Genomic DNA, 26,153 nt, shown 5'->3' on the forward strand with positions numbered 1-26,153 from the left:
TGCACTTGCAGCCATTTTCTGCTCTTTGTGTGGGGTGGATTAGAGCTGGGTAGGCACTGGGGCAAAACTAGAGCATCAGTCGACTCTCAAGACGTGCTAAAGGCGGAGAAGAGGTCGTAACGGCGTCGCAGACCGCGCCACTGTCCGCCCGTCCTCTCGTATCGTCGGACGGACATGCGATTTGCAGGTATGTGGCTGACTTGGCGATGGATGGAGGCTCGACGATGAACGTGGTCTCGCTGGTGATGTGATGTGAGCTGTGCGGTGATGATGGCTTGAGAGAGAGAGCGAGAGCTCTCTTTTTCGCTTCACTTGCTGCTTACACAGTGCATGATTCTCGGTATTTATTAGTGCTTACACATAGTACAGAAAAGGTCGTTGGGCGTTGCTGAGAGACAAGTGAGACGAGTGAGACGGTTCTCTTTCCCCACACACGGGTTTCCCGTTAGCTTGGAGCGAGCGGCATCGTAGCTGATGAGATGGGTGGGGTGAAGGAGAGTGTAGCAAGTGCACCGATGAATGATGGAGGCCAGACGATTTCCCCCCTCCTTTTCAAATGGAGGATAAACCGCCCGTGTGATATTTAAAAAGAAGCCGGTTGATATGTGATTCCCCATTTTGTGTAAGTAGGTTGAGCGTGGATTCGAGAGTGAGCGAGGTGTCAACATTTGAGAGCTGCACTGCTCTCATGATGACACGCCTGCGGGCCTGTGAATGATGCTCAAATGACATTCAGTGCATTCGCCTACTTCTGCTTCACGTCCAAATTTAACAATTTGCAATCAACTCACGCTATCGCCATGCAGGCGTGCACCCTGTACATCTCCCGTGACTTCTGCACGTTCGCAGGCTCGCCGTTTTGTCAATGTGTAATCCAGCCCCTCACCCAAAGCCGTGATGTCATGATTTGTAGTTCACTGCATGCTTCACAAACCCTTAGACCGACAATTTTCCTCAAAAGCATCACTCAATAGCTACTATAGGCTACTGTATGATTATTATTTTTCCACTCCCTGGACACTTAATCGGCTACATTGGCATAATCTAATGACACCCAGTGAACGAGTGGTTTCAAATTTTCTGTTTATATGAACAAATATCAATCTTTGTTTTAATTCATACAGGCAGATACATAATGTTGATTGCCGTTGTAGTGGTTTGCAGTGGGTTAGGACAACACCGCATTATATGCTCTGTTTCTACTGTTTTAATTTCTAAATATCACCATAGAAAATGGTCAGAATAAACTTGACTGAGATTCATCTAATGATGAACCAGACACTGTCCAGTTAACCATGCTTCAAATAGCATGTCTACTGTATATCATATATCACAAGATCTAGATCAAACTTGGCATGCCATAGGTGTTCCAACACTTTCAATCTAGAGCAAATCCACACATTGATTGTGTTACAAAAATCACACGAAACAAATGTTGTCCTGCATATTAAATTCCATCACAGGAAATTATTGATCAGAATGAAACTGCTAGCTATTAAGATGCTAAATTGTGGCAGTTGCAAACGCAGAGTTACCTTACATCACATGTGCATGCATTTCTAATATTTAGGACCTCTCTTGTAACAATCACCATAATGCAACTGGATGTATATTGCACTGTTTTTCAAAATACGAGCCATCCATCGACCATTTTTAATTTATTTTTGCTTTGACTTGTGAGTACAAACTTGAGATGTGAGCGCTGTACAGTTGCAGGTGACTCAACTCGCTTCACAACAAGTGTCAGTTTGGCGGATATAATTAGTATTTTTCAAAAAACAGGCATCAAGCTGTTTATTGCCAATCTCAGCTGAAGGTTGTCTAACTAAAGCAAAGAGTGTAGTGTTTCTGAACACAAATGGTACATTAACACATGAAAACTGACCATATTACAATACTGGCAGACATATTTTCTTTATCCTCTGCGAAGAATGACTATTAGGTTTGTACTGAGAATTGTAGAGAGGAGCTGAGCCTGCAGTGCAGTATATCTCTATATGTCTGTCTTACACTGTTCCAAGACACACACACACACACGCACACACCAGAATGAGGAGTACAACTGAAGGGTAATGTGTGACAAAAATGGTTTAATTTTTTAAAATGAATGAAATACGAGTTTTAAGTCTGTTCTCCTTTGAAGAAGCATACACTTTTTTCAAACGTAACTAACCAGATAATTGGAAGCAGAAAAGAGCTGCAGGTAAAAAACAAAAATAGGCAAAACACACAAATTCTTGGTTTTACGCTTATTGTTGTCTGATAGTATTTACTGCCTTACATACTCTAATGAATGTGATTTCCCCCCTCATGTCCCTTCTCTACTTGTGAAGCTTGGTCATGTGAACTAGGCTTGTTGTTCCACAAACGTGTGGTGTCCATTGTTACTGACCTAAAATAAAAAACGTCATTGATGTGGTCAGGTGATACTAGCCAACGTCCGATTCTGTAAACTTCACAGACACTGCTGGAACATGTGTATGGAAATGCTCTGGATTGGTTTTGTTTGGTGAGGATGAATCTGTGTAACAAAGGCAACCCCCGGGGCAGGGGATTCCACTGAGTAGTGCGACCCTGGACTTGACACACTTTCAGTCAGTGAGTGTCTCCTCTTGACGAGTGCCTGATAACAGACAATGGCCACAGTTCTATGCAATGATATAAAACAATCTTCCTTTCTAGTAATATTACTTTGTTTGGATTCACACTGTCGTGCATGGTTGAAGTTGTTTCTCTGGGTGTTGCTGTTTTGTTTTCATCACAGGTTCACATACTTCCCCATACAGGTTTACTGGCTGATGCTGTTATGAGGAGAGCTGCCCTAAATTGTAATAGAGTGAACAACGGCGTATTCGCCCTGTCATTTTTTATTCAATGTACCGTATACGGTAGGGGTGTGAATTGCTGAGTACCTGGCGATTCGATTCGTATCACGGTTCATAGGTCACGATTCGATTCAATACCGATTAATCACGATACTAATCTATAAATTGATTATTGCGATTTTTTTTTTACTCACATTTAGAAAATACAAATTAGACAAACTTGTACATGTACACTGTAAGATTTGTATGAAAATGTATTTATCTGAAAATTCAGGCTTATAACTAAGCCACTGCATTAAACAAACAGGTTGCAGTCTGTTTCTTGTTTGAACAGCACTGAAATAAAATATTAAGGCTTAATGTTCCATTAATATAACATTCTTCCATGCTTAATGTGTGAATCCTAACACTAAGACATTTTGTTGAATATTTACATTTAAAAAATGTTTAAAAATCGATTCGACCGCATATTGAATCGATTCGAGATTTGCGTGCTGTAATATCCTGATATATTGCAGAATGAATTTTTTCCAACACCTTTAGTATACGGTAGTGCCTGCACCTGTTTGTTGTTTGCCATTCATGCATTCACTTGTTTGTTTGTTTTTCATTGGAAGCTATTGTCAGCTATTTGTGTCAAGGAAGTATGATGAATTGTTCCATCCAGAGACTAATATTCTTATATGTTATGGTGGAGCTATGTTTAGCCTGGCATGTTAGCAGAAGTTACGGTGAGCTTTTGTCGCATTTGCGGAGATGCCAAGTGTTGTGGTTGGGCCGTATCCATGTATTCCGCTGTTACAGGGAAGTGTGAAATGTTCCTGAGAAGGCAGGACAACGTGCAGTAGATTAACTTGGAGTTTGCAAGTGAGTCTGCAAGTTGGCTGAAATAAGATTTGGACTTGAACAACCAACCAATCGCGGTAATATTTGTTGACGTCATTGCATCCTCCCTAGTGCACAAAGCTAGCTCTGCAGTGCCACTTTGCAGCTGGACAGCTAGCGTGACGGCTAAACTGCAGCCATTCCTCAAAGTCACGGACCATCGTCTACGTGGTGGCGAATAAGCAACACTTCTGAGTCCTGACAACTGTTAACATGAAAGAGGACAAGTAGTATTTCAGAGGATAAGAAATGCTAAGGCTAAGCTATCATTAAATTTAGTCATTAAACGCCTAAATAAATTCCACAGTATAATTTTCTTAAAAGTCTCACTGGGACCGCATTTGTTAAAATGGAGAATAAACAACTATAGACAGCAAATTAAAAGGCAGTTTCCTTCCCAATTGACAAATATACAGTCACACATCATATGTAAATTGAAAGTTGAATAAAACTAAAATAATGATAATCTCTGGCTCCTAAAATATTTAGTTTTTTCCAACAATAACAGTGATGGAGCTGCAGGGTTTGTTGCAAAATGTTCAACTGTAAAATAACAATAAAAGTAAATCCTCAATAAAACACAAAACAAAGATAACTGGATAATTTTGATCAAATAAAGTTGCCTACAATGCTATTGATGTGTACTGTTTTAATCTTTAGCAAACATATAATAATATATAATAGGCCAAGCTCTTAAAAACTCTAATGTGAAGCAGGGGCCCTTTGCTATGTAAATGCTATGCACACATACACACTCACGCGCACACAAATTGTTGCACAGTCTAGTATATGGTGGGAAAGTTTGTTCAGCCAACTCCGGCTTTCAAGGCCTTTCTCAAATGTGAATAGGATTGGCGCTCAGCTGCGCTGTTCAAGACTAGTCCCTTCTAGCAAGTTGTACTTTCTATAAGACTATAGTTTTTTGTGGATCCTTAAACACTTATAGTTGCAATTACTGTTTTATTTATTTAATTTTATTGCGTTTTATATATGTACTGTTACTGTATATAATTGTATATTGGAAGTACTCCATCTCTGAAAGGTTGAACTTGATTCTGAGTACCAATCAATCAATCAAATGTTTATTTCTATTGCACCTTTCATACTTTCAAAGCAACACAAGGTGCTTCACATTAAAAAAAAGAAAGAGAACAAACACAACGAAAATCAAACACAAACCGATTTTTCCCACCCCCTGTAATATGTGGTTCCCTGGAATGCCCCACACAAAGTTGGTGCAGTTAAAAAAATATTAATATATGGCTGCATAGGCAACGCTGAGCACAGAGCAAACTGAACTAACACAAACGAATACAAATATAAATGGCCTATAATTTGTGTAAATGAAAATGATGAATGAATAGCAGCTCAATACTGTATAATGTATTTGTAATACCAATGCACAAGTGGGAATTCAAGAGTCAGGGAAGAGTCACACATAATAGTTTATTGTGGCTCATTTCTTTTTTCCACACTCATCTTCTCGCTTCTGGCTATGCGTATTAAGCCGATTATTGGCCCTGTCAACTTTGTCTGCGCGGTCATATGTAAACACACATTTCCCAGAGACCCATGATGAGCATTAAAAGCTTATACATGCTGGTGATTGTCATGAGAAAAAGAGAAAAAGAGGACAAGGGCTGAACTTTCTTAAGCGGAGAGAATCACTACATTCCTAGCAACAATCAAGACCAGTTGTGTCAAACATACGGCCCGCGAGCCGGATCAGGCCCGCAAAGGAGTTTAATCTGGCCCGCAAGACGATTTTTTAAATTAAAAATAAATTTGTAAAACATATAAATTCGTAATTTCACACGCAGTCCTCAGATGAGCAATGCAACTTGTACACGGAATCGTCCTTTATGTCATTATCTTACACACAACTTAAAGTTACAGTTTTGTTTAAAATAAAAATAACAAATCATAGACCGACATAAACGTGTTAAATACGACACAAATTCAATTACTGGTAACACAAATACGTAAGACAAGGATTAACGTCCTTATAACTTCATTTCCTTCCATTTGCATTTGTGTTATTTTTTGGAACAATATTATTGCAGTGGAGCTCCGTAATTTATGGTTGGACCACAAAAATCTGTGTATAATTTCCGGCAATTGTTTTTAAGTTATATACCATTATTTTACTAATCAGGCCCACTTGGTAATATATTTTCCTCTAAGTGGCCTCTGAGCTAATATGAGTTTGACACCCCTGATCAAGACTGTAAATTACTGTACGTACCGTATATATTGCTTCATGTATGATGCAAATACACGCATAACATAAACATCAACAAACAACATATAATGCAAATACTCAGTTTTTGATGGTCCCATGTCACACTGTTTTCCATATTCCTTATTGGGACTTATTCATATAGATTTTCTTCGACAAACACAAAGTTTACTATTGCTGTGAATGTCTTTATTGAAAAGGGGGAGGGTACAGCTACAGGGGCAACGGCTTAGACAAAGGGGTTCAGATGAGGAAATGATGTTTGCTTAGGCCAAGTATTATACTTTATTATACTTACCGGTAGCTTAATTTTAACGCTTCATTCGGTGGACTGCGTTTATAGATGAAGTCCTTTTACTTGCTGTTCCAGGCTGTGAATGCAGCCGAATATTGCTTTGCGCAAATGAAGAAGAGATGGAATGGCTCAAGTGAATGTAAGACTACACGATCAGGATTTTCAGGGTCGATCACAATCGCTGATCAGTGAGTTTAAGATGTGCTCATAGTCCGACGGTGCAGCTTTGGTTTGCTTCCATAATAGTCTTTTGGTCATGGATATAGATGGTAATGAGGTAGTTGAGGGGTATATGTGTTTGTCGATGGGTCTGCTGCTTGCGGTACGTGCACAGAGTCACGCACTAATGCTTATTTATACAAACTAATGCACAAGTACTGCCTCAATGAGTGAAAATGTGTTCATAGTCTTCACGAGCGCTCTTTCCACACTCTGGACTCTGCTTCTGTTAGTAGAAGTGGTTTGCCTCGTTCCAGGCCTTAGCTCCAGCTCTGGTTGTCATGGTAACAAAAGCCGTATTCTGCATTGGCTGGTTGTTGCCTGAGATATTTTGACATAAGTATGTCACAGACACGGCAGACAAAATGCATAATGTCTTTAAGTCTCTCAAGTGCCATCATTCATCTGCGGGTTTTTAATTGGCTATTAATTTCATGTTCTCCTTCCATCTTTCAGACTTGGATGTGGTGTGAGTGAGGCTTTGTAACCATGACGACCCACGTGACCCTTGAAGATGCCCTGTCCAATGTGGACCTGCTGGAGGAGCTGCCCCTCCCAGACCAGCAGCCATGCATTGAACCTCCTCCCTCCTCCATTATGTACCAGGTACTAACCCAGCCTCGCTGTCACCTGTCCAGCTCGTGTCCATATATCTTACTCTGCTCACTGATCTCTCCCTTCTTCTCCAGGCCAATTTTGATACCAACTTTGAAGATAGGAATGCCTTTGTGACTGGCATCGCTCGTTATATTGAGCAAGCTACAGTCCACTCCAGCATGGTGAGGCCTGCGTTCTATTTTCAAACACACATGGTCACATGCTTCAGCCAGACAAAGTTCCTCTCAACCTCTTCCTCCATAAATGATGCTGTGACTAGTGTGACTCGACTTACAAATAGGAGAAGCTGTGTATTCAACTCAATTTCAACGGGAACTCCCACTGAGGCTGAAGCTAGTCTATTTGAGGATGCTAAAGCTAGAGGGGTTTAGAAATGTGTCTCACCTATTTCTGAATGGAGGAAATGTTTCCCTGTTGAAATATTAATCAAGTGCACATTCATTACGGAAAAGGTTACTCGTCTGAGAGGAATGAATGTACTATGCTTTGAAGACATTGCAGCTTTAACAAATGCCTGCACACAGTAAAATATGAAACAATAAATTATCAAAATGGTTTGTGCAACTGACAAACTGCAAACAAAACAATTGCTCAAATGTTCATCTAGTTTGAAAAATTGCTGTTGTTTCGTCTGATATGTTCCATCAGTTTTTTTACAGGTATTATATCATGGTATTTTAAGCCCTTCCGCAATTAACTATAGGCATATAATGATTCAATCTTACCTTTCACACCATGGCGATGTAATTTTTTACATTTAAATATTAGATATTTTGCTGGCTATTTTTCTAACGCCCGGTTCAGTAAAATCACACCCCTCCCCGTGTGGTTGCCACACCCCTCTTGTCCGAGCCAGCTGCTGCGCGCACCACCGCCCGCAAAACTCTGGAGCGCCGCGTTCAAGCACGAGAGCCCACGCAAGACCGGTCAGCCTTTGCGTCTTCTTTAAATGTGGAAATTGGATGGATGTTCAATTCTTTAATAAACATTTAAAACAAAGCGTCTCCTTGCCGCAAGAAATCGTAGTAGGGGAGGAGAGGGAGGAAAAAATAAAAATAAAACCCTGAGTGGGACACGAACCGGGGACCTTCTGCTTACATGCTAACTACTCCACCGTTCGTTCAGTTAGGTTCAACAGCGCACAACCTTTCTGGGAATTACAACGGACAATTGTCATGCACATTGGCATTGCAAATGTGAGGGATAATTGATTGCTTTGAATTCATTTGGACAGAATGTTTACTGATAAAGGCTACTTTTATCGCTATTCTGTGGTCTCCGAGAACGTAGGTGTTTAGTCCGCATAAGCGTTGCGGGGCTGGGTCCGCACCTAATGATGTCATAGAGTGAGCAGCCACTCATTTTCTCAGGTTGGGAGGGGCTGGTGCTTGGAGAGCAGAATGACTTAGAATTTCTCATAGAGGGATGAATGCAGAAAAACACCACGTCAATTAAGTTTTTGGTGAAGAAAAAGCATTATAACTGGGCTAAAAGCTCCAAAAAGTTGATTTTTCACTTCACTGTCCCTTTAAATAGTGTGTCTGGTACTGGTGATACTGTAATGGTAACTTATTATCAATATTAAAGTTTACATTTTTATTTCATTCGTATTATCATAGCGGGTTTTTTATTGACTGGCATTTTTTCCCCTTTACGAACACATATTGACAGGGCATCGTTACCTTTTCACTTTGTGCAGAATGAAATGCTGGAGGAAGGACATGAGTATGCTGTGATGCTTTACACTTGGAGAAGCTGCTCTCGCGCTATCCCGCAGGTAACACACAAATAAATGTTAATTGGTAGACTCAGACTTTACTATTAATTCACAGTATTTTAAAATCAAGTGTAGTAGCTGTTATATTGAATTGAATTGTATTTATTTGAAAAGAGACAATGCACATTAATCAACATTTTACAATGTAAATTGCCCAAGTTAACAAAGTTAAGCTAATTTTCATCGGCAGTCCCTTAGGCAGATGTAAGAGCCATACTAAAATGAGTCATTGAAACCACACATTAAACTACAACAATAAACGATAATATTACAGAAATACGTTTCCTGTTTGGGTGATAGTGCTAAGTGCTAACAAATCTCTCTCACTCAATGAGAGCAAATTTGGCCCAACTTCAACCATTGTTTGAGTTTTTTGCTGAAGACATTTGTATTTGTCTCCAATTAAAGTTCAGTGGGGAAATCATTCAACAGTTCAAGTCCCTGATAGCAAAAGCTATACTGTTCAAAAGTTGTTCTAAACTTTGGCAGCTCACAGTCCTCATATAGTCACGTTCAAACCACAAGTTCCTTTTTCGATGGGTGGGGAAGCAAACTTCACAAACATCAAGAAAAAAAAAAAAGAAAACACAAAGAAATATAATATAGAAAGTGTATTTATAGTATATTGAACCACTGTAATTATCATTCTATAATTTATTGGTGTGATTTATCCTAAATTGACCCTCAATTTGAATTGCCTTCAATGAATTTCCAGTACAAGCGCCAGAAAGGCAAGATATGTGACGGTGCCCTCCTGTGTTTGTTAGGTGAAATGCAATGAGCAACCCAACAGAGTTGAGATCTACGAGAAAACAGTGGAGGTGTTGGAGCCTGAAGTCACCAAGCTCATGAAGTTTATGTACTTCCAAGTAAGACATTTTAAAGTGATAATTGAGCAGGTATAAGGGAGGGCATGAATGGCTAAAGGACGTACTGTTTGTACATTCATCCACCTATTTTCTTAACCACATATCCATCTAAAAATATATTTATTGCTTTTCATAAGAACAAATAATGATGTGTTATGTTTTTGTTTTGTTTTTTATAGCGAAAAGCTATAGAGCGTTTCTGTAGCGAAGTGAAGCGTCTCTGCCACGCTGAGCGAAGGAAAGATTTTGTTTCTGAGGCCTATCTGCTCACTCTGGGCAAATTTATCAACATGTTTGCTGTACTGGACGAACTGAAAAACATGAAGTGTAGCGTAAAAAATGATCATTCTGCTTACAAAAGGTACTTGCATAAATGCAACCTTTCTCGTTACTGCATTTGCTTTTCCTAAAGGGAAATTGGTTCATGTGTTGGGATCTTTTCGTATTTAGGGCAGCTCAGTTTCTGAGGAAGATGGCTGATCCTCAGTCCATCCAGGAGTCTCAGAATCTTTCTATGTTCTTAGCCAACCACAACAGGATCACTCAGGTTTGTTTATTGTTACCTCCATTGATTATCTCCTCCAAAGTGTGTAATTTACCTGCAAAAAAAAAAAATGCAAATACCAAAATGATTTAATGTTTTCTTGTTGGTCTTGCTGGTGTCATATATAATATTATATTTGAATACGATCTCTTTCGCCTGTTGTTGTGTGTTTGTAGTGCCTGCACCAACAGCTGGAAGTGATTCCAGGTTATGAGGAACTTTTGGCAGATATTGTCAACATCTGTGTAGATTATTATGAGAACAAGATGTATTTGACTCCAAGCGAGAAACACATGCTTCTCAAGGTACACACATTTAATGCTTTCTTACTGGCTCTTACACTGTAGTCATTAACTCATTCACTCCCAGCCATTTTCACTGAAGCAAACCCCTTCACTCCCGGCTGTTTTACTGGATTTTGACAGATTTTGCAAGGGCCACAGAATATTTTGTTCTATTGCTATAAAAACATGGACCCTACCGAAAGAAAGATTAGAGTCTCTACTTTCATCAGGAAAAAAAGTACTTTTTTTCTGTTTCCGTTTTGCAGCAATTATTAGCATTAGAATATAGCTACGTTTCATCATTATTCACAAACCTGTTGAAAACACCGGGAAAAAGAGCTTGTTGCAACATGGTCCTGGCTGGATCTCTTATGCTCTGCTGGCCGTTTTTTGTAATAACTACCATTGCAAAATGTATAAATAAGTTTTTGGGAGTGAAGGACAAAGTATTAAACGTAGTTTTTGGGTTGTAATGAGTTAGTGTTTTTCCCCCCCATATTAAAACATGTTTGTCCATGTGTTAGGTGATGGGGTTTGGTCTGTACCTGATGGATGGGAATGTGAGCAATATCTACAAACTAGATGCCAAAAAAAGGATAAACCTCAGCAAGATTGACAAGTTCTTCAAAGTAAGGCTTTGACCTTTTCAATATATCTTTGTCCATACTTAAACAAATCAGAGGACATTTTCTTTCTTGTGCTTTTAAGCTTCAAGTAGTGCCACTATTCGGAGACATGCAGATAGAGTTGTCCCGCTACATCGAGACAAGTGCTCACTACGAGGAAAACAAGTCCAAGTAAGAAACTCATTAATATACACACTTTGAGATTAACAGCTTCTCATCCTTCTTGATCTATTTGAACCCACCTTTGTCTCCCCTGTGCACACAGGTGGACGTGCACCCAGAGCAGCATTTCACCACAGTACAACCTGTGTGAGCAGATGGTGCAGATCAGAGAGGACCACATCCGCTTCATCTCTGAGCTCGCGCGCTATAGCAACAGTGAAGTGGTGACGGGCTCGGGCCTGGACAGCCAAAAATCAGATGAGGAATACAGAGAGCTTTTTGACCTTTCACTGAGGGGTCTGCAGTTGTTGTCCAAGTGGAGTACACATGTCATGGAAGTTGTGAGTAGTGCTTGTTACATTCTACACTACCGAAAACTACGTTCATAATTATAAGAATATTAATGAAAACAAACCCATTTAAATTGAGCATCATTATTTTTGTAAAGGCATATTTTTAAAAACCTCTATTATAGTTCATTAGATTGTGTGTTGAAAATCACTGGTGAGTGTACAGTATGTGTGCGTATTCTTAAAGGCACCATCAAATTAATCAAACCTTTCTGGCTCTTTCAGTACTCATGGAAGCTGGTCCATCCCACGGATAAATTTTGTAATAAGGATTGTCCGGGCACAGCAGAGGAATATGAACGAGCCACACGTTATAATTACACCAGCGAGGAGAAGTTTGCTCTGGTGGAAGTGATTGCCATGATTAAAGGGCTTCAAGTACAAAAGCCATTTTGTTATCTTTTAAAATTGTTCTTCCTAAAACCAGCGCGATGCTCAGCATTCAGTAATCATTCCGATGTCGTTGTGCCTATCAGGTACTGATGGGCCGAATGGAGTCCGTGTTTAATCAGGCTATCAGGAATACCATCTACGCAGCACTGCAGGACTTTGCCCAGATGACCCTCAGGGAGCCTTTGCGCCAGGCTGTACGCAAAAAGAAGAACGTCCTCATTAGGTACATACAGTACAGATCCAGTGATAATTTCGTTGATGAAAGTTTTTTGTCATATTTTTCGCCACCAAAAATATTTTTCAGATGAAAATCAAACGAAAACTAAAATAGAGAGACGATAACTAAAATTGACTGACAATTTCGTCAATGACTAAAACGAAAATGAAAAAACCACAGTGACGAAAATTCTAATCAGAAGGAATGATTCGCGGGTGGGAGAAAAAAGAACCACTCAGAAACTGTTTATTTAATGTTCAAGCATGTTTACATTCATTGTGCAGCTGTAAGAATTAATCTCAAGCAATTATGCCTTTTTTTATTATTTAGGTGAAAACGAAGTTATAAGAACGGCATATTATTGTCAGTTCAACATGTTTCATTGAAACAATTAATAAAGACACCATTGTATTAAATGTGTCTTGCGTGTTAAATTAGTTACAAATATTTGTGTTATAATTTTCTGGATAAAAGCTGAAATGTATGCTGAAGGAGAACATCGACTAAATTTAGTCGATGTTTTCCTACTAAAATTGCTCTTTATTTTCGTTGACTAAAATTGGATTAAAACTAATACAATCAGATGACTAAATTATGACTAAAACTTTAATTAATTTTAGTCAAAAGGCTATATCTAAAACTAAATTAAAATGTCTTGTCAAAATTAACACTGTACAGATAATTTGATCAAAAGTAAAACCCACATATGTAAATGTTGTGTTGTGTATGTGGCTCTGTCATCGCATTTTCTTTTTCTGCAGTGTTCTCCAAGCCATTCGAAAAACCGTTTGTGACTGGGAGGGGGCGAGGGAACCTCCAAATGATCCGTGTCTGAGGGGGGAGAAGGACCCCAAAGGTGGTTTTGATATCAAGGTGCCCCGGAGAGCTGTGGGGCCTTCTAGCACACAAGTAAGTTTCACTGAAGTTATTGTTATCAAAGGGGACGGTCATGATAACACAAATGTGCAATGAGTGAAAATGTTTTGTACCGTAATTCCTCTCAAAGTCTATTTGATTGCAACTTACCAGCCACTTCTTTAGTTGCATCAGTACTAGGGATGCACGATAATATCGGTGGCCGATTATTATCGGCAGTTATTGGCCAATTTGACGTCAAACAGATAAACCAGAAAATAAAGAAATCAGCTGATAATTATCGGCAATTACCAACCAGTTTGACGTCATACAGATAAACCAGATGATAAAGAAATCCGCCGATAATATTAGACATGCCACATTGGTCTGTTGTGGTTGTGGCTTAAGTTGTGTCAAACTCCACAACCCCTCCCCTCTCCTATAGTAGTGTCGCATATTTGTGACGTCATAATATGCGCGACCTCGTGTTCACAGACGATGCATCATGGCGACATAGCAGTCGCCAGTGTGGGCTTTCTTTACTGTGTCTGCCCAAAATGTTTGCAGTTTTTTGTTGCATTTTTAAAACATAACTGTTTTGTTTTGGCAAACTCAAAATGAGTTACTTTGAGTTAGTTTTTGAAGTAGAGATATCAATACAATTCAGCTTCATGGTACTTTACACAATGTTGCAATGTATTTGTATTCAAGTTAATTTTGCAAACAATTATCGGCTTACTTATCGGTTATCGGCATATGAGTAGAAAGCTGAACTCTTACAGTTGTATTGTCTATAGTATAGGATTACTATAGAGTTGCTCTTGTATTCAGTCTCATTAAACTGTCTAGTGTGTAGTTCCATTCTTCATGGTCCTTCTTTGTGTTCCCTGCAGCTGTACATGGTGCGCACTATGTTGGAGTCATTGATTGCAGACAAGAGTGGCTCTAAAAAGACCCTGCGCAGCAGTCTGGATGGACCCATTGTTGTGGCCATAGAAGATTTCCACAAACAATCCTTCTTCTTCACACACCTGCTTAATTTCAGCGGTGAGGAGAACCTCCCTACACAGACGGTGAATTACCTCATCGACTTAAGGCAGATGGGGTCCTTGTTCTTGATCCATTGATTAGTCAATCAGTGGCTGATATGGCCTCCTTCTTTAACCCCAATGAACAACTTAAGGATGAGCTCGACCTGGGATTGAAAGCAATTCCCACAGACAGGTTGCAAAATTGTTGCACAAAGTCTTCCTAGAAGAGTGGAAGTTGTTCTAACACAACATTTTTCTTTAATTTCATGTTCCTTTTGGTGTAATGTCTTTGTGTTTCAAAACTTTTGTCTCCAAAGCTAATACTTTTAAACAATATGAGAACTATAAAAATTGACTCTATTGTATGAATCTGTATTTATTTGATCAACCTCCCTTTATTCAGAGGCCCTGCAGCAGTGTTGTGACCTGTCCCAGCTCTGGTTTAGAGAGTTCTTCCTTGAGTTGACCATGGGTCGCAGAATACAGTTCCCTATTGAGATGTCCATGCCGTGGATTCTCACCGACCACATCCTGGAGACCAAGGAGCCATCAATGATGGAGTGAGTCCCATTTCCTTAACAAGTCAGATTGAACAACATAGTTTGTATTTAGTGTTTTCCTTGTTTGCCTAGGTATGTGCTATATCCACTTGATTTGTACAACGACAGCGGCTATTATGCTCTCACTAAGTTCAAGAAGCAGTTCCTTTATGATGAAATTGAGGCTGAGGTAATAAAATTAACTTAAATTAAAATGATTTTGTGTCATTTTCTTGAAATAAAAGTTTTTGCTCCTTTACAGGTAAACCTTTGCTTTGATCAGTTTGTCTACAAGTTGGCTGATCAGATATTTGCCTACTATAAAGCAATGGCTGGAAGGTAGGAAATGTGAATTGGTCTCATTAACTCTTTGACTGCCAGACGTTTTCAGAAAAGGGATGCCGTCAGTGCCAGCCGATTTAAGCATTTTGACTGATCTTTCAAGGTCCACAGAAAATGTTCTGTTTGGACTATGGAAAGACACGTACTACCAAATGAAAGATTGGACTTTCATCTTTCATCAGAAAAAAAAAGTTTGTTTCTACCTTATTCCGTTCTTTAGTAATCAACAATAGAAAATGGTTAGTTTGACCCAATTTCGCCTGTTTTGGACCAAAATACGGAGAAATCAAGCTTTTAGTGAAACGATATTATTTCATGCATTCTAGTGAATTTTACACTTCTTTTTGTCCATGAATGATGCCACAAACACCTAAATAGTGCTTTACTTCTATAAAACACTACCACCAAGAATGAAAAAGTGTTTTTTGATAGCAAAATACGTTTATTTACATTCAACAGTGTAACAATTTGACAACAATTTGGCAAACTATTTACAAATGTGGTGCTATTTACAAATATGTGGATGTTTCAACGACAGTTTTTCTTTTTGTAACACTCTCCTGCGTGCAAGGAGACGCAACAGCATTTGCACAACAGATTGCCTCTTCGCGTGCTCCACTTTCTTGCAGGCCGTTTTTTCCGGGGAATAGCAAGTATATACTGCAGTGTGTGTTGCCATCAAGTCTAATATCAGGATCATGCTACGGTTTCGTTACGTCTCGCTTCCTCGTGTCCTTCAGTTGCTACACCGGGTTGTAAGAGATGTTTTGATCCATTTTATCCACTCCATTCATGGTGGCATCGTAGTCCAGAAACAGTGTCTTCTCCGTGATCAGACTGTACCCGCTCCTCCGATGAATATGCATTGGACTCGGGGTACTCTTCATTGTCCGACAAAATGTCCGCATGTGAAAGCTCCGGCGTTAGCAGCGGTAGCCGCGCTTAGCCGGTGAGGCTTACTACGTGATCATAAACAGTCGCGTCAAGGCTTCCAACTTTGGCGTCAAGCTCGGAGTCATCATCATCATCATCATCAATCTGCATTGGTCGATGCCAACTCTCCATCGCCCGATCGAATGTCCGATTGTGTAGAAGTACCCGGCCGGCTATTGTGCGCGTTTTCCGGCCTTAGCAGCGCTAGCCGTGCTAGCCGCGCTTAGCCGGTGAGGCTTACTACGTGATCATAATAGTCGCGTCAAGGCTTCCAACTTTGGCGTCAAGCTCGGAGTCATCATCATCGTCGACATCAATGCGCTTTTTAGTATTGATTGATGCTTTCCGTCTTTGAAAAAAATGCTCAAGCGTGAGCTGCTTGCAACCGGTTGCTTGGTCAAGCCATTGTGGCTTGACCAGGCCATTGTCTCCTCAACACTCTAGCTCCGCCTCACGTCTTCTACTGACGCCCACGGTGGGCGGCCCATCCAACCTTGTGCAAAGAGAGTCATCGCTGCCCTCTAGGGGCCAAAACGAGTCTTTTACTAATCAGATCTGCCTGATACTTTCAGCACAGCTGCCCAAGGCTTTCCTGCACCCGTTTCCAAAAAAAAAACAAAAAAACATAGGGGACGTCTTTTAACGTCCTCGGCGCCCTTCCCTAGGTTTATGCTAAACGTTTTATAACGTTTATGGCAGTCAAAGAGTTAAGTTTGATGTGTTTGACACAATATCATGCACCCACGGAAACATTTGTTCCACAGTGTCCTGCTTGATAAGCGCTTCCGTGCAGAGTGCAAAAACTATGGGGTGATTATACCATACCCACCTTCAAACCGCTATGAGACGTTGCTTAAACAGAGACATGTGCAGGTACTGAAAACAACTCTAGTACTGTACATAATAAGTCTGCAGTTCAGTGCAGTTTTTTAATTTATATGCTCGATTCACTCTGTGTGCGACAGCTTCTGGGTCGCTCCATTGACCTGAATCGTCTCATCACCCAAAGGATCTCTGCTGCCATGTATAAATCTCTGGACCATGCCATCAGCCGCTTTGAAAGCGAGGATCTGACATCTATTGTGGTAAAGATCGCAAACGGTGGCCCAATGAAATAGTGCAGCTTTCAATTCAGATTGTGAATGCAACACTTTGTATCACTCTTGGTCAGGAGTTGGAGTGGCTTCTGGAGATCAACAGACTCACCCACCGGCTTCTGTCCAAGCACATGACCTTGGACAGCTTTGATGCCATGTTCCGTGAAGCCAATCACAACGTGTCAGCTCCCTATGGCCGAATTACGCTTCATGTCTTTTGGGAGCTCAATTTCGATTTCCTCCCTAATTATTGCTACAATGGATCCACGAACCGGTATGTCCGTGATTGCAGGGACACCTTTTTTCAACGGTGGCTTGTTTAACTGTTTTAAATGTTTTATTTTCAGATTTGTACGCACAGCCATTCCCTTCACCCAGGAGCCTCAGAGAGACAAGCCAGCCAACGTACAGCCTTACTACCTGTATGGGTCCAAGGTGTGCTCTTCTCATGCACATATTTCATTTAAATTTCAAAAAGATTGTTTAGCTACTTAGGTTGAAATGGACTGTATGTAATTTGATGACTGACATTGATTCTTTCTTTGTCTCCTCTTATTCTTCTAGCCTCTGAACATTGCCTACTCTCACATCTATAGCTCCTACAGGAATTTTGTTGGCCCGCCTCACTTCAAGACCATTTGTCGTCTTCTTGGTTACCAAGGCATTGCTGTTGTGATGGAGGAGCTGCTAAAGATTGTCAAGAGCTTGGTATTCATCATCGTTTTCTGCTTAACCTTCCTGAACATCAATCAACCAATCTTTATTTGTATAGCACTTTTCATACAAAAATTGCAACTCAAAGTGCTTTACATAGTTTAAAAAAAAAGCCGCGGCCGCAGGCCCAACCCCAGCTCCTGACCCAGAGGGCTCCCTCTGAGAAAACTCTGGAAGACTATAATCATTTTTAAGAAGATAAGACAGAGCTATAACTATAAATAAAAAAATACTAAAATAATAAAAAGAAGAGAGGAATAATAATATAATAAGCTCAATGGTCAACACCTAAATAATAGACCCAAAAATTTAAAAACTATACCCAAGATTTAATTTAACATAAAATAAAAGCTAAGATAAATAAAATAAGTACTTAAAATAGATCCTAGGTAAAAGCTACATTCAAAACGTATGTCTTGAACCTGCTCTTTGAAAACATGAACATTCTCTGCAGCCCTGAGATTCTCCGGCAAGCTATTCCACAACATGGAACACCTTTTTTTTTATGGATTCTCAACATGACTTTGTTGTTCATCTTTCTGTCCTTTCAGTTGCAGGGCACCGTTTTGCAGTATGTAAAAACACTCATCGAAGTCATGCCCAAAATTTGCCGCTTACCCCGCCATGAATATGGCTCCCCAGGTGAGCGTTTGTTCTCTCTGTCTGCTCTCTTTAAGAAGAAAAAGAAGAAAAAAAAATCTTAATTGTATTTTTTGTATGGAAGACTTGTATCAAATGATACAGTGGAACCTCCAAAGTTGTACAACCAAAAAATTATGCACCAAAAGTCAAACATAGACTATGAAGACTTTGAACTAGGATAATTAGGCTTCCGCATATCATGTCTTATTTGAGAAGTTAAAGGATGAAGTTCAGAAGTGCGTTTTTTGCCAGTGATGGCAAAGAGGGAGTGCTTAATAGCAGACTTAAATGGAAATGGAATTTGTGACATAGGAATGTGGGTTCTGAGTAGAATTTGACCAATTGTCAATGACATGCACATTTAAGCAACAAATCAAGCAGATGAAATAAAATTTAAAAAAGAATTAAAGAAAATTCAAATAAATATATATATATATATATATATATATTATTATATTTTTTTTAATTAACTGTTACCTTAATTCCAGGATTACCTGTAAAATGCCACTAGGGGCTCCATTTACGTACCCAGTGCAAGTCTAGAGTGAGGTGCGGTCTAATCTGCATTGAGGCAGACTGGATTTTGGATATTTTTGCAGTTTCATGCAGCTTGGTGCAGGTAAAAAAAACAACTAATTTTTGCGCCGTTGTGTGTGTATAACACAGTTGACTTGAGTCACTGTTAATCAAAGTGAGAGAGAGGGACAGCACATGACATGACGGACTTGAAACTGATTTGCTGGAGTCATGCGGGAGGTTGGAACGCACTATGAGGAACTGCAAGCAGACCTCCATGTGGGTGTTGTAAAGCTCGGCAGGGATATTATAATTCTGTGAAGTGGGCACTTTAAAACTACCCTGATCGTTCTGGTATTTTGTATATATATATATATATATATATATTTTTTTTTTTTAATTGTGGGGGCTTATTTGTGGAAAATGCATTTTGGAGTCTTATCAGCATTTTTTTTTTCCAATTGGGGGTTTAAAAAAAGTGTTCCCCCCAATGCCCATTCCAATCCCAATTTTTTGGGGAATATATTATCAGACGTGGGCACCTCCATCTTTCCGTTGTAACGCGTGAAGGTTTGGCCCGAATACAGCCATGGACGGGTGCTACTGGATAGCTAAGTTGGGAGCCAAAATGGGCTGATTGTCCACTTGTACTCACTTTATTAAAAGACAAAAAAAAGATATTTCTCAGCGTTGTCACGATAAAGCAAAAATACCCTGACAAAACGAAGGGGCGCAACTACGGATTGTTAAATCGTTGTTGACGGCTGCCCACCTTGTTGGCGATGTGTCCGCTTTTTCGGCAAGTGCTTTATGACGTGAAGCCTCGAAAAAATGCACAGAATGAGAAGGACCGTCTGTACTGACCCGGTTCGACGGACAAAAACCTGCTTCAGTCTGCACTCCGTCTATGTATTTTTTCGAGTCCTGCAATAGAAAGCATTTGTCAAAAAAGGAGGCACTTCTCCAAAAAGGTGGGTATCTGTCAACGGCGGGCCTATGAAGAAATGGAAGTGCCCATCTCTGTCAATTATACGTGAATTTTGGCAATTTGTGTTATGGCCCCGTTCCCTGACCCAACCGTAGTCTAAAACATCCTTGACAATAAACATTTACTGATGTAGGAAGCTGAATCCTACAAAAGCATGTTTTGCAGATGAAACAATGTTAGCACTAGAAGTTATAGGTGTTAGGCATTTAAAACATAATAGGTGTGCCACTTTCCATCCTATTCGGGATGTCCTTCTTCCAAACTGACTAGACATGCAACTTCAGATTAGACATTTGGCAGATGGGATATCCCTATGAGAAGGGTTTAGTAATCCTTAGATTCCCGATGTTCTGTAGCACAAGTTCTGACCGGACTTCAATCTTGAAATCTTACCACGATCACTTATCCTCTCATCCCCTGCTACAAGGGCCTGGTGCTTGGGGACAATGTGGGTCAACCAACCCTCTGACATCACTTTCGTTCATCCCAGTAGTCTGAGAGTATTAGTAATATGGTGTAGTTCACCATACCAAACAAATCTTTTGCTTTACAGTGTGGGTGATTATTTTTTTTTTGTATGATCTATCATATATAGAAAATACAGCAATATTCCCATGCTCCTTTTATTGCAGGTATCTTGGAGTTCTTCCACCACCAGCTCAAGGATATTATTGAATACGCTGAGCTCAAGACAGATGTCTTCCAGAGTTTAAGGGAGGTGGGGAACGCCATCCTCTTCTGCCTGCTCATCGAGCAAGCTCTGGTAAGACCACTACTCTGCTGCTGACATGACAGTTAGAGCTGGTATAATAAGATCCACCAGCCTGGGCTGCGAATGTGTTGTGTAGTTCTGTAGTCTGGGAGCCTGAAGTTTTCTGCCCGATTTAAGATGTTGGTTTTCTCTAAATCAGCTATCACAGTTAGAGGCTTTCAGGCCCCAGTCTGAGTGCTACAGTAAATTTAATCTTGAAACTCTCATTCTATTTTTCATTACACGCTGGCATCAACCGCAGGTGGTAAGGATATGGGTTTTGTTCATTGCTATCTAAATAACATTGAGATGATTTCTTTCTTTCTTTCTGTTTCTCTCATTTTGGTTGGGCTTGCTGTGTTTCGTTTTTCTTTCTATTGCTGTGTTTGCATGACACAGTTTTATATCTCATCAGGCCTAGAAAAACATGTGGCATTAATATATAACAGATCTAAAGAAAGACAATAAATAAAACAATAACAAGGTGCAGTGTAAGAATCCTAATGTGCATAGAGGAATCTGTACCACATTTGTGGACGTTTGCTATTGCTGTCTGGTGCTTCCATACATTTATTCTGATTCTGTGCATGTTTCTTGTTTGCATAACACGTCTCCGCTTTCCTTCAAATACTAACTTTTTTAAATATAGGACATCTGTGCATGTATTAATTTCAACATACATGCTTGCGTCCTGCTTTCATTATTGTTTGGCTCTTCCTGTCATGAATGCACAGACTAGGAAATGATTTCACATTCTGCTTCGTTTTAGCTTGTGTGCTTTTAACAAATGCCATCACATTCTTCAAAGAACAATAACAGTTGATCATAAAACATGTATACATTTCATCACAACCCTTACGTTTACTGAAAATCAGTTCTATTATTCCAACTTTTTAGAAGCAGTTTTAGGAAGACCGTTTTTGTTCCTGTCTTACTGTGCACAATACAACGGTCCATAACGCCCTTTGTGATGGAAGAACCTGAGATCCCTGACCTTAACCCCATCAAATACCTTTTGGGATAAACGAGAACCCAGCTTGTGTGCCAGGCCTTCTTAGTTCCATATTCTTTCATTTTCACTGCCTACTCGACAGTGATTCTGACACTCGCTGAAGGGTCCTTTACAAATGTTCTTATAGTCTTACTGCCAAAAAAATACACATCACAGATATTAGATTTCTTAGATGTAGACATTTCATTGACACACCTTGTACAGACTCACTTCATGGCTTACCTGCATGCTCTGGATTTTTTTTTAAGCATCAAAGTGCATTAAAATTATTTTATCTTGTATAATTTTTTAATATTAGTCACAGGAGGAAGTATGTGACCTTCTTCATGCTGCCCCCTTCCAAAACATTCTGCCGAGAGTATACATCAAAGGTATATTTGGTTTGAAATCATTCAAATTCAATGGGAGGGTGAGTTTTTATTTTTTAATGACATTGAAAAATATTGTTTATGTGATGTGTAGAGGGAGAACGTCTTGAAGTGAGGATGAAAAGGCTGGAAGCAAAATATGCCCCTCTCCACCTTGTGCCTCTAATTGAGAGGCTGGGAACCCCTCAGGTATTTTGGCGCCCATAAAGTATGAACATTGTATATATGTGGAGTTTAATGTCTTATTTAATTGTTTTGTCTTTCTGGTAGCAAATTGCAATTGCACGTGAGGGAGATTTGCTGACAAAAGAGCGCCTGTGCTGCGGCCTTTCCATGTTTGAGGTCATCCTGACGCGCATCCGCAGCTTCTTGCAAGACGGGGTGTGGCGCGGGCCTCCTCCCACCAATGGTGTCATGCATGTCGATGAGTGCATGGAGTTCCACCGCCTTTGGAGTGCAATGCAGTTTGTGTATTGCATTCCGGTGGGCACTCATGAGTTCACAGCAGAGTGAGTGACACCAGATTTATGTTTGTTGATATGTAAAACAGACACAAGTAAATACAGAGCACATGCTAGGCATCTCAGGTTTAAGTGAGTCATGGCTCACAGTTCACTATTCATGTGTTAGCTAACAGAACTGTGCAAAAACTACAAAACCGATTTCAATGAAGCTTCATGCAAGCAGGGCACATGCAGAGGAGAGGTACTTACGACCAAAATGTAATCCATATTTGTAGTTACTATTGTTTGAAATTACTTTGTTTGGCAGTTGTAATGGAGACACTATTTACATTATGATTATTTTTAATTACTTTTAAAAAAATAACTTTTTAATACACAAGTGGCATCTAGCAAATGCCAAAAAAAGTTGTTCCAAATGATAATAAACAAAAATAAATAAATTGGCTCACTGACACAGTTATACTTTTTCGCAAACATTAGCAATTGGTTTCTCTAACAACAAACTAAATGAATAATTCGGTATCGAGGCAATACCCGGCCTTAATTCAAGGTATCAGTATTGGCCCCTCTCTTTTAGCCATTTTACGATCCGGAACAAGAAATCAGAAATGAGAAGAATAAAAAAAAATGCCACTAGATTTCATGCAATTTTAAGGAAAATGCTATATTTGGGAAATATAACTCTTTATTTAAAATTAGATGTAATTGTTTCTTTTTGGAAATGTTATGCATCAAAGGTACTTACTTGTGGTATCGGTACTTGGTTTCGGTAACGATGACGACTCAAGAGTTGAGGACTCATACTGGTATCGGTCTGAAAAAGTTGTATCAAACATCCCTAAATAATTTGGTTCCTTAAAAAAATGCTATAAATCTTTACTTTGACCATGGTTCCAAAAAACTTATTTTCATTGAATGATCTTAATTGTACTGATTTAACATCTGTGCCGAAGTAAAGACAAAGTAATCTAACATTTAATCGCCTGAAATTAGGTGCTGTACATTGACATTTGAGTGGCATTATGACCAATAATGATGTAAAGGTAAACTGACATGTTTTATCCAATGATGCATCAATAGTGACTAGCCAGCCAATGATGGTGCAGTCGGATGTGTCCAAAAGTAGGATTTAAACAGAAACCTATGTGGCAACAAGAGGACTAATATGTGCCGAGTTAATTAAATCATGATGACTTAAAAATTCCAGCGGGACACTTTGTATAGATCCAAACAGCTGACGTGTCTGGAGACAAAACTCTAGCACTGGTTGTCTGATTACCACGAGGTAAAAATACTTGTAACAAGTACTATTTGTGAGATTGTAGCAGTAGTGCCTTACATTACTGCCCTAACTTACCTATAGCAATTATAATGTTGTTGCTTTTGTAATACAGTACTTTACTCCCAATACACACAGTTGCAATAAAGCATAATCATTGATTTGTGTGCTTTGACCTTTAGGCAGTGCTTTGGGGATGGTCTGAACTGGGCCGGCTGTGCTGTTATTGTTCTGTTGGGACAGCAGCGCCGTTTTGATCTCTTTGACTTCTGCTACCACCTGCTTAAAGTCCAAAGACAAGATGGCAAGGATGAGATCATCAAAAATGTGGTGGGTATACTGTAACTGTAGCAGAAATGAAGTACCAAACATGCTTTCAGCATTGGATGTTATCCTGTTGTTGAATAACTGCAATTCACATGTTCACTAATGTCTTTTTCACAGCCACTAAAGAAGATGGCAGACCGCATCAGGAAGTACCAGATCCTTAACAATGAAATCTTTGCTATTCTAAACAAGTATATGAAGGCCGTGGAGACAGACAGTTCCACTGTGGAGCATGTTCGCTGTTTCCAGCCTCCTATACACCAATCCCTGGCCACAACGTGTTGAAAACAGATACACGCGTACAGCACACATTGAAACACTCACAATCCTCATGGGTGTGATGCTAATTCTTGCCAATTTCTGGTCTCTTACGGTTGTTAGTTACTTTAACTCTTCCTCTCACTGGCTAAAGAAATTTAAAGATGAATCATCTCGAACAGTTACCCTCCCTGAAATTTCTAAGAATGCTCTGCAATAGTGGAGTCAGCGAGACCAGAGGTGGAAGTATATCGTTACATCTTATTTTATTTATTTTAATATACACATGACTTGCAGTCAGACTCATGCATGCCCTTTTTTATTCTTTCACACCTGCACACCAGATTGAATTACATAAAATAAGCATATGACAAAATGTGAGCCCCAGCATGAAGTAAACACAATTCCTTACTAATTAAATTGATGCTAATTATTCAGGTTGAAAAAAAAATTCTCAGAAAAAAACAGGCCGTCCTACAGATGCTATCGCCTCACATCTGCTTACTAGAATGTCCTTTTTTCTCATTTGTGTAATAATCTGGTGTGCCTATGATAGACCTTCTGTCTATCTTTATATATTAAATGATTTATTCAATGATTTTTGTTTATTCCATCGACTAACTTTCAAAGGAATAATGTTACCTGGTTGCTTTCATTTAAAAAAATGTTTTGATCTCACCTCTTCCAAACCCATCTGATTATCTGGATACATTTTTATTCAGCGCAAGTTTCAATGTAAATTTCACAGTCAAACTAAGTGAAGTGTTGGGTGTCGTAATTGTTCTTGTTTTACTATGAATATTTTTATTTACACATCCTTGGTATACTTGTCTGCTACTGACTGGAAACCTTGTTTATTTTTTCTTTATTTTGCCTGTTCGAAAGATTTTATATACTGTTCATGAATACAGTAATGATATTCCTTATTTAGAAGATAACACAATTGATTGGTGAACATGTTTTACTTTTACCAGAATTTTAAACAACAAGGTGAGTAAATACCTCTGGGTGTATGATGACATTGCTGTACTAGATTAACCTGTTTGGCGTGTGTGCGGGTGATGCTGGTCCAATAGATGTGTGGAAGAAAAACATGATACACAAATTTGAATATAATTAATTGAGCATTTCTTGAATATAGTCAGTATTAATTATTGTTGGACTTTTGCTTTAGCTTTAGCAGTGCTATCAAGATATGCTAAATTACGCCCCTATTTTTTTCACAAGGATAACAAATGACTTATAGTCAGCAGTAACACCCAACCTGTGATCTTTTTCTGCAAATTTTTTAATTGAGAAATGTTATTTTGTAACTATCTTTTTATTATATTTATTCAACTTTGATCTATTGTTCATTTACAGGTTAATCTAGTAAAAACAAAGGCAAGGCACAAATGTATCATTGCGAAACCTTAGCATGGAAGTGTAATTTATTGTCATCGATGGCTCCATTTGTGACATGAGGCTTTGTTTATGTAATTGTACAAGTGACCATGTTTTGAAGTATTGAAAATGGAGAAAAGATTATAAACTGTACAACAACGGTCCTGCATAGGATTAGAAATTATGTTGTATTTCCATGAAATAAAACATGTTTAACTGATGTGAAGTTTCATGCTACTTTATTTAATTTTATTTTAATTTGACCTGGGCATTGTATATCTGATTAAAAAAAAACATATTTATTGGACAAATTGAAATCTATAGTTTGCGGTCGCCATTACTGAAATTATA

The 26,153-nt window shown here is 39.2% G+C and overlaps 1 protein-coding gene across 2 annotated transcripts; it reads left to right on the plus strand.

The window, feature by feature from the left end:
• Nucleotides 1–26,022, plus strand: cyfip2 (cytoplasmic FMR1 interacting protein 2). 2 transcript variants are annotated; one of them, XM_086084604.1, is made up of 30 exons: nucleotides 2–187; nucleotides 6,920–7,069; nucleotides 7,153–7,242; nucleotides 8,781–8,858; nucleotides 9,626–9,727; nucleotides 9,907–10,088; nucleotides 10,178–10,274; nucleotides 10,448–10,576; nucleotides 11,080–11,184; nucleotides 11,264–11,352; nucleotides 11,447–11,684; nucleotides 11,919–12,071; nucleotides 12,170–12,309; nucleotides 13,065–13,212; nucleotides 14,052–14,205; nucleotides 14,593–14,749; nucleotides 14,822–14,918; nucleotides 14,991–15,067; nucleotides 16,768–16,876; nucleotides 16,969–17,088; nucleotides 17,175–17,374; nucleotides 17,448–17,535; nucleotides 17,665–17,808; nucleotides 18,366–18,456; nucleotides 20,593–20,723; nucleotides 22,022–22,094; nucleotides 22,186–22,280; nucleotides 22,362–22,600; nucleotides 24,017–24,164; nucleotides 24,279–26,022. In XM_086084604.1, exons 2-30 carry the CDS (start codon nucleotides 6,953–6,955, stop codon nucleotides 24,444–24,446), a joined length of 3,759 nt encoding a protein of 1,252 aa, XP_085940730.1. In that variant the 5' UTR covers nucleotides 2–187; nucleotides 6,920–6,952; the 3' UTR covers nucleotides 24,447–26,022. The 2 variants fall into 2 exon arrangements, with proteins under 2 accessions (XP_085940731.1, XP_085940730.1); XM_086084605.1 differs by lacking the exons at nucleotides 22,022–22,094; nucleotides 22,186–22,280; nucleotides 22,362–22,600; nucleotides 24,017–24,164; nucleotides 24,279–26,022 and adding an exon at nucleotides 20,974–22,006 and having other exon boundaries at nucleotides 1–187.
• The last annotated feature ends 131 nt before the right edge of the window (nucleotides 26,023–26,153 follow it).

The sequence above is a fragment of the Leptonotus elevatus genome, chromosome 9 (assembly GCF_054856555.1).
Source record: "Leptonotus elevatus isolate MCC_2025b chromosome 9, RoL_Lele_1.0, whole genome shotgun sequence".
Lineage (NCBI taxonomy): Eukaryota > Metazoa > Chordata > Actinopteri > Syngnathiformes > Syngnathidae > Leptonotus > Leptonotus elevatus.